Genomic DNA, 18,840 nt, shown 5'->3' with positions numbered 1-18,840 from the left:
CTAAGTTGCCTCGTCTGTGCCACGGAGGGTTGCACTTACTGGCCTCTGAGGCCCCTCATCCTATGACCTAATCCCATGGTCCATGACACAGACAGGAAACTGAGGCTGAGAGAGGGACGTGAGGTCTCGAGGAGGAGGCTCTGAGTTGAGCCGAGGTCTGGGTGGGTGTACCTGGCTGAGCTGCTCCTTCCTTGGGACTGGTGGGGAGGCTGCTGGCATACTGAGGGGGCTTTTAGAGCAGGGACAAAGACCTCCTCCTCCCCGAGTACCTCGTGTAAGCCCCCCGGAGCTTCCTGGGCCTCACTAGCCACCAGCTTCGTTCTTACACGCTCCACGTGGCCAGGACCAGATTGGGAGCGGCGAGCAGAAGGAGGGGCTGGCGACGTCACGCGTCAAACCACGCCCACTACCCCGCCCTCACGGCTTTCCGTCCGCCCCTTCAACCCTGGTTTAATCTGGCCGCTAGGGAATGGGAAGGTTCACTGGCTCTGAGCAGAGCGCGCTGAGGGGCCCGAGGAGGTGAGGAGGGCAGCCCGGAGGCCCCAGCCCAGGCCCGAATCCGGGCCCGAGAGACCCGCGAAGTCCCAGAGCCCGGAGAGGCGTGAGAGCCGCCGCCTCCCCTCCCCCCACCCTGAACCTTCCCCGGTGAGGCTGAGTGCGAGCGCGGGCGCGAGGTGGGCTGGGCTCCGGCTCCGGCTCCGGCTCCGGCTCCGGCTCCGGGCTGCGGCTCCGGGCTGCGGCTCCGGGTTCCGGCTCCGGCTCCGGGCTGCGGCTCGGGCTGGTGAGCCGGCCGGGCTGTCCCCATCCGTGCGTCGCACCGGACAGTGCCCCACTCTTCGCCCCTGGGCTCTTGTCTGCCTCCCTTTCTTCCTCCCTAAGTGCTGGTCTGTCCGTCTTTCCCCTTGAGTAAATGTCTGCCTGTCCATCCCCCCCAATGTTTGTCCCTCTGTCTTGTTCCCTAAGCGGTTGTCTGTCGGTCTGTCTGTCCCTTTGAATGTTTGCTCCCCTCTTAAGCCAGGTGGTGCAATGGGTAGAGCACCTGGCCTGGAGCCGGGAAGACTCTTCGTTGTGACCTCCAGCCTGGCCCCAGACACAGACTAGCTATGTGACCCTGGGCAAGTCACTTCACCCTGTTTGCCTCAGTTTCCTTATCTGTAAAATGAGCTGGAGAAGGAAATGGCAAACCACTCCAGTATCTCTGCCAAGAAAACCTCAAATGGAGTCATGAAGAGTCGGACATGACTGAAAAACAGCTACCCAACAGCTGCCCCTCTTGCTTCCAAAGTACTTGTCTGTCTTTCAGTCTCTCCCTTGAGTGCGTATCTGCCCTCTTTCTCCCTCCCTGGTTGAGGGCGATTGTGTGTCTCTAGTTGTCTGAGTTTGTGTCTTCTAATCCTTCCCCTGGGGAATTGTGGAATGAATGATCCCTGTCCTTTTGCTGCTAGGTGGTCGGACCAGAGCCCCTGCGTGGAGCCTTGAGAAGAACCAACCGTCCCACCAGATTTATATTCACCCAAGACATAACTTGGCAGCTGATTGCTGTGAATGAGATGCTTTTCTCTGAGTGAGAACAGGGGCTATATAGATTACCTTCAGTCCTTTTATCTCCCCTTCCAAGGCCCTTTCTCAAAAGACCTATATTCTGCTGTTTCCTAAGTTTTCTTAAGTTTGTCTACTTTATAGTTTAGGGAGAGAGATTTCCTGAAACCTAGAAGCCATTTTTGAGAAACAGAAATGTGTCTTAGTTCTTTTTTCTCTTTTGGAATCAGAGGAAGGGAGAGAGACACATCAGAAATCCCCTGGGAAAGAAACCATCTAGCTTTTCCAGGTTTAGTCAGGAGGATAACTTAATGTCATTTTGTTTGTTTTTTTTTTAGCTAGCGAACATTTCTTTTCATATGTTCTGGTAATTTTAAAAATCATTTTTGCCAGTTATCCCTTTTATTTAAAATTTGGAGGTCAGTTACAAATCCCTGCTAGTTTTTCTTCTCAATGCTTATTGATTTTGCCTCTTCCTTTTTATTTCCACAGTTTCTACTCCATTTCAAGCCCTTGGCACCTGACATCATTGCAACAGACTCCTTTGTGGTTATACAGCCCTTCTACTTGGCATACTCTGTAGGTATGTTTAACACATTTCTAGAAGAAAAATCAGGAAGCATGGATGGACAGATGGTATTCCTTTTGCCAAACCTAGTTAAGACTCTACTTTACTTTCTTGAAAATAGAATACTCTCAGGACATACATGATTACTGTACTTAGCTCTTTGCCATTTCTACCACCCAGAATTACTTTCTATTATAATCTCTACCAATTTACTACCTCTGTGAAGCCTACCCTAATTAACCCAGTCCCACTATGACAGCTCCTTTACTATGAAGCTCCTTGGCATGTATGCCTTCAGTTCATATCTTGTGTTTTTATACTTTTTGACCTGCTTCTTTGTAGATATTCTCAGTGACTTTTAAACTCATATGAAGTAATTATTAATATTTATTTTAAAACTACTTACTGTTTGCCTAGGACTTTGCTAGGTACAGTGAAATTTGGTTTTTCCGTCAGAACTTTAGACAGCTCTAATTGTTAAAAACATTTTTTTTTATCCTTATCAATGTGAATTCTCTGTAATTTTCTCTCCATTTTCCCTATTGGGCCCTCTGAAGCCATATAAAATTAAATTAATTTAATTTAATTTTCTCTTTTCATTAATTTCCCCCCTAAAATCCCATCTCCTTATGACTTCTCTGTTTCTGTGGCTGACATCTCCATTCCTTCTAGCCACCCAGATTCTTAGCCTGGGAATTATTGTTAACTCTTCACTGTTACTCATCTCCCTCCCCCTACCCAGGTCCTAGTTTTATCATTGCTTTCCCCACAGCATCTCTCATAGCTGTTCCCTTTTCTCTACTTACGGCAACCAACCTAATTCGGGCCCTCGTCATCTCCTGCTTGGACGGTTGCAATAGCCTCCTCATTGGTCTCCTTGCAGCCAGTCTCTTGCTTCTCCAGCCACCTCCACACAGGATCCAAAATGATATTTCAAAAGCACAGTTCTGACCATGTCAGCCCCTCATTCAGAAAGCTTCACTGATTTCCTATCACCGTGACGAAAAAGTAGACTTTTGTGCTTGGCCTTTAGACCCCTTCACAATATGACTCCAACTTATCTTTCTGGTGTGATTAGATAGTGTTCTTCCTCTGGTATTCTGGGTTCCAACCAGACTGGCCTATTTGCTCACACCAGACAGTTCTGTCACCATGCGTTTTGCAAAGGCTGTGCCCCATGCCTGGAGTATTTTCCTTTCTCACCTTATTTCCCTTTGAGTTTCAGCTCAAGTCCTCTCCTATAAAGTTGGATTAACAACTGAATTCCTTCATCCCTCCCCCTCCCCGAAATTATTTTAGATGTCTTTTGTATACACATTTTGTATTGAAGATTGCCTGTGGCACAGTGGGGTTAATGGGTTCTTTACCTGGGAGCTCCCTGCACTGTTGAAATCACAAGTCTAGGCCAAAGATAGTATTTTATAATATTTTTGTGCGTGTTGTTCCTAACCTCCCTTCTCCAATAGAATTTAAGTTCTTTGTTTTTCTCTTTTTATCCCCAGCATGGAGCACGTCTGGCACATAGCTTAATAAATGCTTATTGAACAGATTTCTAGCCCTTCAAGTATATGAATATAGCTTTTTTTCCCCTCCAGTTTCTCTCTGTAGACTCTTTTCCAAGATAAATATTACTAGTTCATTGTATCCATGTGATGTAGTTTTGAGTATCATCACCCCCCTCCCCCCATCCTCTGGATGTGTTATTTGTCAACATCCCTTTTTAATGTAATTCCAAGAACTGAATACAATAATCCAGATATAATTTTGACTGGTACAGTGACCATATTTCTGGGCCTGTCATCTTCCTTGCTCTGTACACTATGATTCTATTAATGAAACCCCAACATTTTAGTAGCTTTTTTTTTTTTGGCAGAAATATCACCCTTTTGATTCATATTAAGCTTGCGTCCAAATAAATGTTTAGGTCTATTTTTTTTTACATGGACTGCTGTTAAACTAGGTTTTTATTTCTTCCTTTCTGGTGAGGCAATTGGTTAAGTGACTTACCCAGGGTCACACAGCTAGTCAGTGTCATGTCTGAGACTGGACTTGAACTCAGGTCTTCCAGACTCCAAGGCCAGAGCACTATCCACTGCGCCACCTAGCTGCCCCTAAGCTAGGTGTTCTTCATCCTTTCTGTCAGAATTTCATTTTTTTTAAGCCTGAGGTCAAGACTTTCCATTTATTGTTTAATTTAATCTTGTTTGACCCATTCATGACAAACTGTTGAGATAATTTTAGCTTCTTCATTTTCTGTGTATTAGTTCTCCCTTCAAGATTTACATCAGTAAATTAGACAAATATTTTTTTCTGTATGTTTGTTCAAGTCGTGGGTGAAAAGATCGACCAGAACAGGGCTGGGCACAGCTCTGGTATAGCACTGTAGTCCTCTAACCAAATCACACGTCTCCACTAATCTATATTCTCGAGTCATTCAGCCACTTATGAATCTACTTAACTGCATTATGAAGCAGCTCACATTTATGCGTCTTGTCCACAGGGGTATCATGAAAGACTTTGTTAAATGCTTGACTGCTACTGGTTCCTAGTGATTTAAATATCTTCTTAGTTTCTTTCATTTTGACATCACCTTTATTTCCCATCACGTCCCTTCTCCCTCCTTCATTCAGAGAGCTGTCCATGAAATCAAAGATTAAAAAACAGAAAAAGAAGCATTTCAGCAAAACTAGTCAACACATCAGTCAAGTCTGACAATATATACAGTGAAACACATCCTGAGGTTTCCGTCTCTAGAAAAAAAGGAAGAGGGGAGGGTTGTCTCTTGTGGCTCTTCTTTACAATCAAACTTAGTCATCTAGATATACACAGTATAATATTCCTCATATAATACTAGTATGTGCTAAGTGTATTTTTCTAGTATAATGACTAAGTAGAACCATAACCACAAACCTCCTCCCCCCTTTTTCTTCTGAAGAGGTGGAACCCTGTAATTGTGTTTCATTGTGTATATATTGTCAGAATTAATTGATGTTAACTAGTTTTGCTGAAATCCTTCTTTTTCTCTAATTACACAGCCTTCGATTTTGATTTTTATTATTTTTGTTCTTTCCATGTACATTGTTGTAGTTAGTGTGCGTGTTATTTTCCTGATTGTGCTTTCTTCTCTTTGCGCTACTTCATATAAATCTTCCCATGTCCTATTGTATCTTATGACTCAGCACTATTCTGTCACATTCATGTAATATAGTTTGTTTAGCCATTCCTCAGATGATTGGCATTTACTTTGTTTCTATTTCTTTGCTATTACAGAAAGCACCACTTCCTTTTCCAAGTGTTCATAAGCCATCTAAATAATCGATAATGGGATTTTACTAGGGATCTGTGTCAAGCTTACTGGTCTATAGTTTCCAGAGGTTACCTTTTGAAAATCACATTTGCAAGTCTCTAGTCTTCTGATGCCTTTCTTGTTCTCAGTGAACTTTGTGATCCTCTCCATCCCTTAAAAACCAAGTTGAATGCCATTTTCTCCGTGACGTTTTCTCTGAACCCCTCCCAACTGATAATGACCTTCCACCCTTGAATTTCCAGCAGCACTTTGTACCTCTTATTTATTGTGTTGTATTATAATTATTTGTGTATGTGTCATAGCCTCTCCCTCAGAAAGTAAGCACCGTGAGAACTGGGAATCTGTACCCATGCTCCAATCAAATATCTCAAACTGCCTGTAAGAGAGCTCACTTGACTTTCCCGATATGAGTTCAAACTCAGTGTATCCAAAGTTATCTGTCCTTCCCCCCCCCCGCCAAAACGATCTTATTTCTTTCTGAAATGTCATGGTTCCTCTACATTTCCAAGTTAGAAATCCTGTAATCATCTTTGTCCTCTTTCATTTACAAGTAGAACTAAGTAGAACCATAACAAGTTATCTGTCCTCCCCTCACCCCCACCCCCCCATCCAAAACAATCTTATTTCTTTCTGAAATGTCATGATTCCTCTACATTTCCCAGTTAGAAATCCTGTACAATGTAGCACTGACTGTGTATAGAACATTATGGGGGAGGAAACAAAGTGGAAATAAGATGCTACTCTGCCTTCAAGGAGCTTAGCCTAGTAGGGAGATAAGACACCAAGTCAGTTATTCTACATATTATTATAGGGTAAATTCATTAATTACAAAACAAAATGCTATGTGTGGTTGGTGGGGATGGTTGTTAACCATGGAAAATAAGAAAGGTTGATACCTAATTTACCAGGTTGACAGAAAAGCTCATTGTAAAGTTTAAAGCACTCTAAAAATATGAGTTGTTATTGTTATTACTATTACTATTATTACCACCACCGCCACCACCACCACCACTGCTACCACCACTACTGCTACTACCACTACTACTGCTACTACTATTGTTACTAGTACTGTGGCTCCCTGGAGGAAGTTGGACTTTAAAAGATTGGTAGGAAGGAGTCTGTAAGTGAAGAGAGGGAAGGGAATGTGTTGAAGATACACTGGTGTAGAGTGAACAAAAATGACAGGAGTATGAGAGTTCAGAACATGTTTGTGGGACAGTGGTCCAGTTTGGCTGCAATGTAGAGTGTAGAGGAGAATAACATGGGTTGATACTTTAAAGGTGGTATAGCATCAGGTCGATGACAGACTTTGAACCCCAGGTAGAAGAGTTAGAATTTTATTTGGGAAGCAGTTCTGTTTTCAGGAATTAAAGATTCTTGAGCAGAAAATTACCACTATCGGATCTGGGTGCAGAAAGATAACTCTGGCAGTGATATGCAGCTTGGGAGAGAGAGTGAAGGAGGGAAGACCTGTTAAGCTCTTGCTGTGGTCCAGGGAGATGGTAATGAAGGCTTGTATAACATCGGTGACAACAGGAATGGTGGTGGTGGTGATGATGGATGTGAGAGATTGCAGAGATATGTAAAAGAGAGGTGAGTCAGAGATAACCCTAAGATTGTTGACTTGGGAGTCCAGGTGTATGATAGTATTACAGAGAGAGAGTGAAATCAGAATGAGGAACAGGTTTATTTTTAATAAAATATTATTTTTATTGCATTATTATCCATATAATATGTATTTAATATTTTTGCTTTTTTAAAATTTATTTGTGACATTTTTATACCCTAATACATGATCAGTTTTTTTGTGAAGATGTCATGCAAAGCTGAGAAAAAAGTTTCTATTGCCATTTAATATTCTCCAGAAGTCTGTCATATAACTTTTCTAAAATTCTATTCATGTCTTTTTGTTTTTTCTTTCCTTTTACTTTTTTGTTTAGCTCTGTAGAGGTCTGAGAGGAATAAATTGAGATCCCTACAAATACTTTTACTATTTATTTCTCTCTGTAACTCATTTAATTTTCTTTTAAGAATTTGGATGCTATTACATTTGAGGCCCATGTTTAGAATTGATATTAACTTGTGTATACTACCTCTTAGCAAATTGTAGTTTCTTTGTTTATCTTTTTAAATTACATTTACTATCACTACTTTTTCTGAGATTGTGATTACTATACTTGCTTTTTACTTCAGCTAAAGCAGAATAGATTATTCTCCAGTCTGTTGTTTTAATTTTGTGCATCTTTCTATTTCGTGTGTTTCTTGTAAATAATATTTTGTGAGGTTTTGGTTTCTAATCCACACTGTTACCCTTTTCCATTTTATAAGTGAGTTCATCCCATTCATGTTCACAGTTACCATGATTAATTGTGTATTTCCCTCTCACTTTTTCTCTTGTGCTCTTCCTTCCCTTTGTTTCTTGCTCCTTCTTTGAAAATTTGTTCTGCTTCTAACTAATCTTTCCATTTATCTGCTTTCTCTTGTATACCCCTCTTTTCCTTTTCTGCCAATTTCCCTTTTGGGTGAAATGGATTTCTCTAATCATCTGTGTCTAGGTGTGTCATTTAGTCCTTTGCCCAGATCAGAACATGGTGAAATTAAAATACCACCTGCTCTGCCCCTCCCCATGAACCACTCTGTCGTTTTTTTTGAAGCATCTAGTTGGGAACCACAATTATGTGAGTTAATTTTCACTATTCTTCTTTTCCCTTTACCCACCTCCCCCCACCAGCATACTCCTCTTGTGTTCCCTTTTCATTCTTCATTAAGATCATAAAAAAAACAAAACACTACTCTCAGGCCCTCTGTATAATTAGATTTCCTCTATAATGTGTGATGAGGGGATTCATACAGTCATCTCCACAAAAGAATGTAAAAAGTCCATCCCTGTTTCATGATTGATAGCTCATATTTACCTGATTGAAGCAGGTTTAGAGAGAAAGATAACAACCTTGGTTTTGGATATGCTGAATCTGAGATGCTGGTAGGACAGAAAGTTAGAGATATGGGTCAGGACATGTACGTGGGGCAGGAGTCCAGTTTGGCTGGAGTGTAAAGTTCATGGAGGAGCCTTCTCTGGGCTAACACTCTGATGGTAGAGGGGCATCAGATGGAGGAGGACCTTGAATAGGAGTTTGAACTTGATTTGGGAGACAATAAAGAGCCACTGAAGAATAGGAGTGAGTGAGAGATAATCCCAAGACTGCTGATCTGGGAGCCCAGGTGGATGGTAGTGCCACAGAGAGAAATCAGAATGAGGAGCAGGTTTAGAGGAAAGAACAATGAATGACCTTTATTTTAGACATGTTGAATTTGAGGTGGTGCTGGTGGGACAGAAAGTTGAAGATGGAACTGGAGCTCAGAACAGAGGTCAGGAATGGAGGTATAGACTTGGGAGTTCTCTGCATAGAGGTAGTAGTTGAAGGTGGGGAGTGAAAGAGATTGCCAAAGGAGAGAATAATGTAGAGGGAGAAGAGGACTTAGTCCTTGAAGAACACTCATGCTAATGCGGGTGTGGATACAGTGAAGATATTGGAGAACCATTCTTTTATTAAGTCCTGTTTTTATTACTACTATCCTATTTCACCCGTATCCCTTTATTCAGAGATGATGGAATTATTGAATTATTGAAACCAGTTTATGGTCTCATTCTATGTATGTAGATAAAGAGACTGTGTTATGTCACTTGCTTGGAAGCTTATTTTGCCTACCTACTTGTTATAAATTTTTCTGCTAGTTTTCATAATTTGGTCCTACCCTCCTTTATTTTTGATTGGTGTAGGGGCTCTCAGTCAGGAAAATCCTTCTGGCTGTGCAGATATTCAACTCTTTTTTTTTTTTTGATGAGGCAATTGGGGTTAAGTCACTTGCCCAGAGTCACGCTACTGGTGAGTGTTATGTGTATGAGGCCGGATTTGAACTCAGGTCCTCCTGACTCCAGGGCTGGTACTCAATCCACTGCACCATCTAGCTGCCCCCTAGTCAGCTCTTTTTAAATAAGACACTTGCCTGTGACTCTGAGAAGTTCAGTGATTTGCGCACTGTTAAAGGCCAAATTTGAACCCAGTTCTTCCTGATGCCTTTTTCCCCCACTTAGTCAAGACACTCACCCATAAAATCTTTCCTGATACGTCTTCCGACATTTACCTTTCCCTCTCCAAATTCCTATGGCAATTCTAGTCAGCACCATACAATTTGACAATTATATATGCTGTCTTGTATTGTTTTTCAGTTGTTTTATGTGTGTTCATTTTGTCTTCCCACTTAGAGTAAATTTCTGGAGGGAAGACCCACATTTTATCCTTTTTTATTTTCTCTTCCTCTTTTCTTCCCTTTTTCCACCCAGACCCTACCATAGTACTAAATACATAGTAAGTATTCAACAAACGCTTATTATTTGTGTAAAACAGAGCTAAGAGGGAGGGAGTTATCCATGGGATGGATCCTCTGGGGCAGGTGTAATTAACTCACTTGTCTGTTGTTCAGTGACTTGTAAATGAATATTATGTACTCATTTCTGCTATTGATATCCATGTGGTAAGATTGTCTTTAAATAGAACAATTTTTCCTTGAACAACCAGTTTGTTGCCAGTCTGACAGTAGTGACATAGTTTCCCAGTCTCCAATCAGGCCTGGCTAGTTGAGCAGTAAGGCTGTGGGGGACTTATCTAGCCATTAGATGGGCTTTGTTCCAAAGGGACTAACTTTTGTTGACCACCGTAATTCAGGGGTGGGGAACCTTTGACCTTGAGGCTATGTGTGGCCTTCTAGTTCCTTGGGTGCAGCCTTTTGACTGAGTTTTACAGAACAAATCCTTTCATTAAGGGACAAACGTGGTTCCCCACCCGGATCTAATCAGGATCCACACTAGATCCTGAGCTTCAGGGCAGTATGAAAGAAAAAGAAGACACTAACCCCTTTCTTAATGGAAATTCGTCAGGAGAGAAAAATGTATACACAGGAAACACAGGTGACAACTAAAATCTTGGTGCTGAGCTCTGTGGGTCATAATTAGTGCTGAATAAGGCTGACTGTTGCAGACACTCACATGTCTTTTTTACTAAGGGATACCTGTAAAGGCCTTTTTCTTATCTCCAAGACTTGTTGAAGGCTAGTCATAATGAAGACTTCTGCTTAAAGATTTCATTCATTGGATTGTCCTAGTGTGTGTATTATTTCTCTGTATCAAGGAATGAAAGTTAGGTACATATTTTATTTATTTAGGGATAATTGGTACTTGAACCATGAACATAATCAGAGCCTTTGTATTGAGGGGGCAAGCCACTAGGAGATGCAATGACTAGAGTGCTAGGCTTTAAAATGGGGATAATAATACATTGTACCTTCTAGGATTGTTGGGAGGATCAAATGGAATAATAAGTGTTTAGCACAGTACCCTGGCCTTAATGGTAATTACATAATAAAATGATAATAATAAAAGCAGACACTTCATAAATGTTTGTTTCCTTCCTTTCTCCCTTTGAGGACCTAAAAGAAATTAGAGTAGACCTAATAGAAATAAAGCAATGAGCCTAATGCACATTAAAAATTCTATTTAAAACCAGGGACTTAGTCTGAGACCTTAAGAATTTGACATTAGCATCTAGAGATCCAGTTTCCCAGAGTATGTCCACAGGATGAATAGGAGCTAGTAAATATCACTCCAAGCAAAATGAGAACGTTTCTTATCTTCAGATTTTGACTGGCTTGCAAACATGGTCAGTGATAATTAGAGGATAGTTCCTCATTGAGTAAAGAGCCAACTAAACCTTTTTAAAGGATCAAGAACAATATGAAAAATCCTAGCCATTAAAAAAAGAATAACAAAAACTTCAAAATCACAATGAAAGCAAACAGGATTTAGGATACAAGCAGTTCAATTTTATATAAATTCGGTTTTCCAAAAATTAGATAAATATAGTGTCAACTCATGACCTACTTCCACTTCTATTTATGAGGTGCTCTCCAGGATTACATAGCATGAACAGGAAGTATATAAGTGATCTCTAGTTCTGAATATGTATTTCAAGGAGGGAGGAGTTCCTTCTCTAGCCCAATCAGACCCAGCTTCCAAGAAGAGATTAAAAAAAATCTGCTGACAGATATGTTCGAAAAAGCCTTGTGGGTCCTGTTGCCACCTTTTTTTTTTTTAATGGTCCTGGCTTAAGTAGTGCTAAAATGTAACACTATAATTTTAGGGAATCTACTTTTTACTTATAATTAAAAACAGACATTGGCTATAAAATGTGGCTATTTTCTGACTCTTCAATTTTATGTTTGTTTTCCACTGGGAATAGAGGATGCTTATATACAGGTAGATGCATGTAGTCTCTTACCTTGATTAAAATAGGGAATGGTGAAAGGAAAATATGAGGAAAAGGGCGTGAGTGGCTTCCAGGAGGGCCGGTACAACTAAATAGAGCTGTTAGGACCCTGTCCATACTTATCTTCCACTACCCTGTATCCTCAGGCAAGTTCACTTCACTTCTCTAGGTCTCAGTTTTCTCACCTGCAAAAGAAGATTTAGATTGTACTAAATGGTTTTTAACAACCTTTCCCAAGGACACTATTTTGTAGTTAAGGCTAGTCTCACTGTCCTTACACATACCATACTCATTCCTTCCCTCCAATAGGAATGCCAATCTGTGCTGTACTTTTCAAATCCTCATTTTAGAGTGCCCAATTCAGTGAGTCTCAGTTCCAAGAAATAATCTCTCTAATTAATATTTGTCTTTCCTTTCTCAGGATTTTTTATAACACTTACAATAAGTATAAGAAAATTTCATAATATCATCTAGTCTAGGGAATATTTTCCTGGGCCTCATAACTGTTTAAACATATTGGTTTCCTTTGTAATTCTAGGCATATTATTTTATACATTTAAAAACATTCTTAGTAGAGTTCCTTAGTCCTGAGCAGATTGCCAAAAGGGTTTATGTCTCAAAAAAAGGTTATGAACCCTTGATTCAGTCCAACCCTCTTATTTTAGAGATAAAATCTCACTGAACTTTAGTTAAATGACTTGCGCAAGGTTACATAGATAGTAAGCCAAAGACTTGGTATTCTAGCCAAGGTCATCTGATTCCAATTTCAATGATCTTTTGATTGATACATATTGTCTTTTATTCTCTTAATTTTTGTATGTCTATTACTCCTATCTCTCTAGCTGAGCCTCCTCATCTTTAATTTTCAATTGAACTTAACCATATCCTCAATTTACCATCCGATTCCTGCTTTCTTTCCCAGCCAAACTCCTAGAAAAAGTCCTCTATTCCTCATGCCTCCATTTCCTTGCTCCTTACTCATCTAACCCCTTGCAAACTGGCATCAGTCCCTACCCTGGCACATAGTAGGCACTATATAAATTCTAATTCCTTTCCCTTCCCCCTTACCACTTAATTGAAATTGCTGTTTCAAGGTTACTGGAGATTGCTTAACTGCTAAATTCTATAGCCTTTTCCCAATCCTCATCTTACTTGACCTCTCCACCACTTCAGACACTTTTGGTCATCTTTCTCTTGACAGGACTTTGATTTTCCCTGGGTCTTCTCCTACCTCTTTTACTACTCCTTTTCAGTTTTTCTTGGTGGATCATCATCTATCTTTTGGGGTTTGGTGGTCTCCCACAAGTCAATAGCCCAGGACCTCTACTTTCCTTTCTCTATACTCTTTTGATGCTGTCATCTGCTCCCACTGGTAACTGCATGGGTAATTGATTCACATCTTGAAGCAGAAGAGTCCCAGATCTATATACCCAATCTTCAGCTAGCTCCTGAACTTATCCTGGCATCAAAAGTTCTTCAGAACCTACATTACCCGGTTTATTTCACATCACTCACCTTTATTCATTTTATATTCCAGACAAATTGATCTAATAGCTCTAATAGCTGTTTCCTAAAGGGCATTTCATTTCCAGTCTCCGTGCATTCACACAGGCCATTCCTTGTGTCTAGAAAACACTCCCTCACTTCCCTTCTCTGTTCTGCTTCCCCCCACTCCACCTTATCTTCTTTCAAACTAAGCTAAGGGGAAGTTCTTGTATGATCCCTTTGGTTTTGAGTGCTCTCTACTTACTGAGAAACCCTTATTTACTAATCTGTGTGTATTTTATATTCCCTCTCCTCAGAAGAAAAAAAAATTCAATGAGACTGGGGCTAATTTTGGAAGAGTTTTGTTTTGTTTTGGTCTTTGTATCCTCAGCTTAAGAAATGTTTGTTGAATTGTACTATGCTGTAAGCTTATTTCAGAACAGGAACTATTTGTTATACTTACTTTATGTCTCATAGTGCTTTACATCTATATTGGTCCTGGGCAAATGGTAAATACTGGTTAATTGTTTGGACCTAATGATTTTTTAAAAAACAGTTTATAATCAGGCACTGTTTTTGTTTTCTTTAACTTTACAGATTTTACTCTTTCTAGAATCATGGAAAACCAGTTGGCTAAGTCAACTGAAGAACGAACATTTCAGTACCAGGATTCTCTTCCTTCATTGCCTGTTCCTTCTCTTGATGAGTCATTAAAGAAATACCTTGATGCAGGTATAGCTCCTTTGATATTTTTGCACATATTAAATGGCATTTGATTTCAAATAAGGAAAAATACTAAAGAATAGTTGAGTTGAGTTTCTTGGTCCTCTGATGTCCCAAGGCATTTTAGAAATAGAACAAGATATTAATGATATAAAACATAGTCTTTAAAAATTCTCTCTCCTATCTCTTGCTTTTCCTCACTTCTTTTCTATCCCTTATTCCTTTTTCCTGTCTCTCTACATATACTTTGACTTGCAACTACATTTTTTTTCTTATTTCCTGTAATCTAACCATTCTAATAAGATTTTATCAATTTGGAGATTATTTGCATCATTGCTGTACTCTGTGATGACACTATTAAGTTGACTTTATTCCCACTCTTCTAAGTTACTGAATGTTGATCTTATTTGATTTCTAACTACTGTCTATGAATTCATTCAGTGTATGCCCATGTAATGGCTTAATCTTTTTGAATCACTTTGCTTTTCTTACAACATGCAGAAATGTTTGAGCTACTTTGTGGCACCTCTGGCTGTTTTGATGTAGGTTTTATGACATTTTCTCAATTAATTGACACCAGTAGTTGATACTTGAGGATTAGTGCCTCTCATCAAGAACTCCAAATGACTAAAACTTTGTTCTGGTGTTGGTTATGACTAAACAGGATTCCCTTAACTGTTTGATTAAAATCCAGAAGGCAGTGCATTATCTAACTTGTTAGTTCATATTATTACTGAATGATTTTTTTCTCAAAAAAGTGAAATCTTCCAGCATTTTTAAGAAGTGGTAGACAAGATTGCATTGTGCCAATTAGTATTTCTTTTTGCTGTATGATATTCCCATTGCTATTTACTTGTAACCTCCATTATTCTTACTCTTTAAGTTGTTAGATTACTAACATGCTTAATACAGTGTTTTATGTATATAAATATCAAAGCATGCATAGCTAATGTGGACTGAGGTGGCTTGTGATGATTTTTAAAAATATTACATTTTTCCTTCACAGTTAAGCCATTTGCAAACGAAGAAGAATATAAACAAACAGAAGAAATAGTTGAAAAATTTAAAAATGGAATTGGAGAAAAGTTGCAGCAAAAATTACTTGAAAGAGCAAAAGGAAAAAGAAATTGGGTACTTATATGTTTTTACAAGTATAGCTGACCAATTTGAGGATGTTAACACAATGTAAAATATAGTCCAAATACACACACAGTATATATGGTATATATACTTTTAAATATATTGTAACCTGTGTTTGCTGTTCACTTTTTAAGAGTAATTTTTCTTCTTTTAGTAGGTAACAAAGCCAGCTATTGCTATTAAATTTTTTAGACATTTAGCTTCATCATTATAATTAAAGACTTGTGGGTATATTCTCTACAATGAAAAGTACATTTGATCCCTGAAGGTCTGGGTGCTTGAAATTTAGGAGTTAAACCTGCAGATCTACTTAAAAGTCACCCAGTACCACCTCTCTCATTTTATAGATGAAGACATTCAGGCCAGAGAGACTCAGTGATTGTCCCAGGGTCATAGAGGTAGTGAGTAGCAGGGAATTCTGACTCTATGGCCAAGGCTTTTCCACTTTTCCTTACCTCTGCTGTGGGTACTGGGCACACTGTAGACCACACAAGACCATTTTGCTAATAAAGCAATGGACTAGAAAGTGTTGATGCAATATATGCACTACAATGCATTTATAATGTATGTACAGTGTAAATGCAATATATTTACAATATAAAACTTTATAATATACAAATTCAGAGTAATGGCATTTTAGTATTGGTGAAAAAAGGAAGTTGGGGATTTTAAGAATTGCCACTCCTGGGAAGCCAGCCTGTGTAAGTAGTAGCCTTTCAGGTCAGAGGAGAGGTCTGTTTGGGACATCAGTTTTTTTTGCATTTTGCTTTTTTTGGTGAGGCAGTCGGGGTCAAGTGACTTGCTCAGGGTCACACAGTTTGTGTGTGTGTGTATGTGTGTGTGTGTGTGTGTGTGTCTGTCAGGGTGGGGGAGGGGGCATCAATCTTTTAAGAGCTAGAGGATGGACTTCCATGATAAAAAGAGAGCCACTTGAATTGGAATATATGCTAATAACTGGCCACATAAGAACTTTTAAAAGTAAATACAGTACCAAGCCTTTCACCAGCCATTGTCACTTGAGCAGAAGTCTTAGAGCCTTACAGTCCCCGTGTTTTCTGCTTTCCATTTTCAGCTTTGTGGGATTTAAGTAGAGCAAAGTTTTGGGAGCAGTTGTGACTTTCAGCTTTAGTTAGTCTCATTTATCTTAATTTGAATACCTCCTTCTAACCCTGTCAGGCTAGGTTCCTCAAAAAAAGGCTTCAGGGTGATTTTATTAGATCTGCTTGTTTGTGCAGGAACACTCATCAGTTGCATTTGGTGAAAGATCGACCCACCCAGATTTTAGGTTAGTAGATGTAGAAGGCGCAACACTTATGGAAATTTTCAGTAACTTAAAGTGGACTGAAATGATTTAAATTTTTTTGGGAAAATTTTTATGTATTATTTTTTCTAATGACATGTAATAGCAATTGTTAGCATTTATTTTTAAAAATTTTGAGTTCCAAATTCTCTTCTTCCCTCCATCCCCTCTCTCCTCCTTGAGAAGAAAGCAAGCAACTTGATATAGAGTATACCTGTTGAACATGTGCTATCATCGTGTAAAATATATTTCCGTATTAGCCATGTTACAAAAGAAAACACAGACCAAAAAAAATGAAAAACCACAAACCCAACACAAGAGAAATAAAGAAAGTAAAGAAAAAGAGTATGCTTCGATCTGCATTCAGACTCCATCAGTTCATTCTCTGGAGGTAGATAGCATTTTTCATCTGAAGTCCTTTGGAATTGTCTTGGATCATTGTATTGCTGGGTCATTCACAGTTAGTTAAAATGATTTTAATATTAATGATAGTAGAATACCCATTGTTATTTACAGGGCTAAAGTTGGAATAACCTTAACTATTATTATTAATGGATCAACTTCTAAAGGTAGCTTTTAATGTCTACTGTGTGCACGACCCTAGCTAGAGACTCTGAGGAATTATATAATGTAGAAAATACTCTGATTCCAGATTAAAATAAAGGCATCTAAGATTTCAGTGTATTGATGTTTCTAAAATGGCCTTTGCAGTGATTCCTTGCATTTCACCTTTGTGCTCAGGGTGCTACAGTGACATTGGATGGCAGCTTCTTTAGTCCGCAGTTTGGTTCTTTTTGCAATTTGGAGTTCTTTCAAAACAGAGAAGAAGCTACAAGAGCATGTGATATAAATCTGTAAGATGGTTATAACTTTTAAAGGAATGTGGTACAGTCGAAAGAACACTAGCTCCAGAGTCAGCAGATCTGCCTTCAAATCTCACCTCTGAAAGTTACAACTTTGTGACCTTAAACAAGTCCCTTAACTTCCCTGGTGGATCTCCATTTCCTCATAATGAGAGTTTGGATTAGACGGCCGCTGATAAATGTTTTAGCAATAGTGGAATCTATCTAGGATCTATAAGTGATGAGAAGTAATTACAAATAAAATATTTCAGTAATTCACCTATGTCTGAAGTTCTGTTCTTGATCACTTTCAGCTGGAAGAATGGTGGTTGAATGTTGCCTACCTGGATGTCCGTATACCATCCCAACTGAATGTCAACTTTGGAGGTCCTACAGCTCACAGTGAACATTACTGGCCTCCAAAAGAAGGCACACAGTTAGAAAGAGGATCTGTAACTCTTTGGCATAATTTGAACTACTGGCAGCTACTAAAAGCGTAAGATGGGGATTCATAAGGATATCATTAAAGATTTACTTGAAGATTTAGATAATGTACACTGTGAAATTTAACTTACGTAAATATAGACATTGAGTTTATGGTGGCTGGATTCTTAGAGTAGCTTTTCGATTAATTTTATTTTTCTTAGGGAAAAAGTGCCTGTTCATAAAATTGGAAATATACCTTTAGACATGAATCAATTCCGAATGCTATTTTCTACTTGCAAGGTACCAGGAATTACTAGAGATTCAATCATCAATTACTTTAGAACTGGTAAGTAGAAAAGGGGGACTTTGGTTTTTGTTGGGTTTTTTTTCCCATAAAGACAGTGGGCTTCATGTAGTTTTCAAGGAGAACATAATCATTTTCATTGACATGAAACGCTTTAAGGTTTTCAGAATGCTCTATGCACATTACCCTAAGAACAACTTCCTTCAACTTCTAATTAATAATGCTCAAATAAAGAAAGAGTTATTAAATTTATATTTGTAACATAGGAATAAACACCTCCCAAACAGTCCCTATTCATGTTTGTGTGTAGAGGTAATGAGGTGTATATAGAACCCTCTATAATAGCAGTCTTTTCTTTCCTGCCAATAATAAGGTGAATTTAAATTTAAATTTTGTTTGAAACCTCCAAACTTGAACTTCATACTTACTGATGACTAATGGCATAGTCTTTAAAGAGCATTCTCAATTTTATGCTCATTCTCTTTCACCTTTGAGCTATAGAAAAAAGCTTCATTCAAAAGATAAAGTTATTTTAAATTTAATCACTATCAACAAAACTAATCAACTAGACACAAAATAAGGGACAGAAATCTTATCCCACTAGTTAGCCTTTAACAAGGCGGAATCAAATGAATAAACAACAGAAAATGCTTTTCTTCTATCTGTCCTTCCAGGGCCCCTTAAATTCCAGCACAGTTGGCTCTATTTTCCTTCCTTTTTTCTTGTTTTGTTTTCTTCATTACCTCTTATAGATCCATGTTTTAAATTATTTTTTGGATGCAAATTTGGGGAAGGAATTGAAGAATTCGAAATTCCAATGGAAGGAGTATAAGAATAGGTACTAGAGGGCTTCATCTTTCAGGAACTAGGTTCTAGGTATGGC

At 38.9% G+C, this 18,840-nt stretch overlaps 1 protein-coding gene across 4 annotated transcripts in view; it reads left to right on the top strand.

Annotated features, from left to right (window-relative positions):
- The first annotated feature begins 410 nt into the window (after positions 1 to 410).
- Positions 411 to 18,840, top strand: part of CROT (carnitine O-octanoyltransferase) — a 34,361-nt gene continuing 15,931 nt past the window's right edge. The window contains exons 1-6 of one of the 4 annotated variants that reach the window (XM_020987493.2): positions 416 to 519; positions 2,032 to 2,122; positions 13,820 to 13,954; positions 14,952 to 15,076; positions 17,542 to 17,723; positions 17,875 to 17,999. In XM_020987493.2, the coding sequence (XP_020843152.1) occupies positions 13,840 to 13,954; positions 14,952 to 15,076; positions 17,542 to 17,723; positions 17,875 to 17,999 (547 nt within the window). In that variant the 5' untranslated portion in view covers positions 416 to 519; positions 2,032 to 2,122; positions 13,820 to 13,839. Of the gene's footprint in view, positions 646 to 2,031; positions 2,123 to 13,819; positions 13,955 to 14,951; positions 15,077 to 17,126; positions 17,459 to 17,541; positions 17,724 to 17,874; positions 18,000 to 18,840 lie in introns of those variants that run through there. The other 3 variants (XM_020987494.2, XM_020987491.2, XM_078151916.1) reach the window with 3 other exon arrangements.

This window comes from Phascolarctos cinereus, unplaced genomic scaffold, assembly GCF_003287225.1.
Source record: "Phascolarctos cinereus isolate Bilbo 61053 unplaced genomic scaffold, phaCin_HiC Scaffold_1;HRSCAF=81, whole genome shotgun sequence".
Classification (NCBI taxonomy): Eukaryota; Metazoa; Chordata; class Mammalia; order Diprotodontia; family Phascolarctidae; genus Phascolarctos; species Phascolarctos cinereus.
The sequence above is the reverse complement of the archived record's forward strand: the minus strand, read 5'-3'. Positions and strand labels throughout refer to the sequence as shown.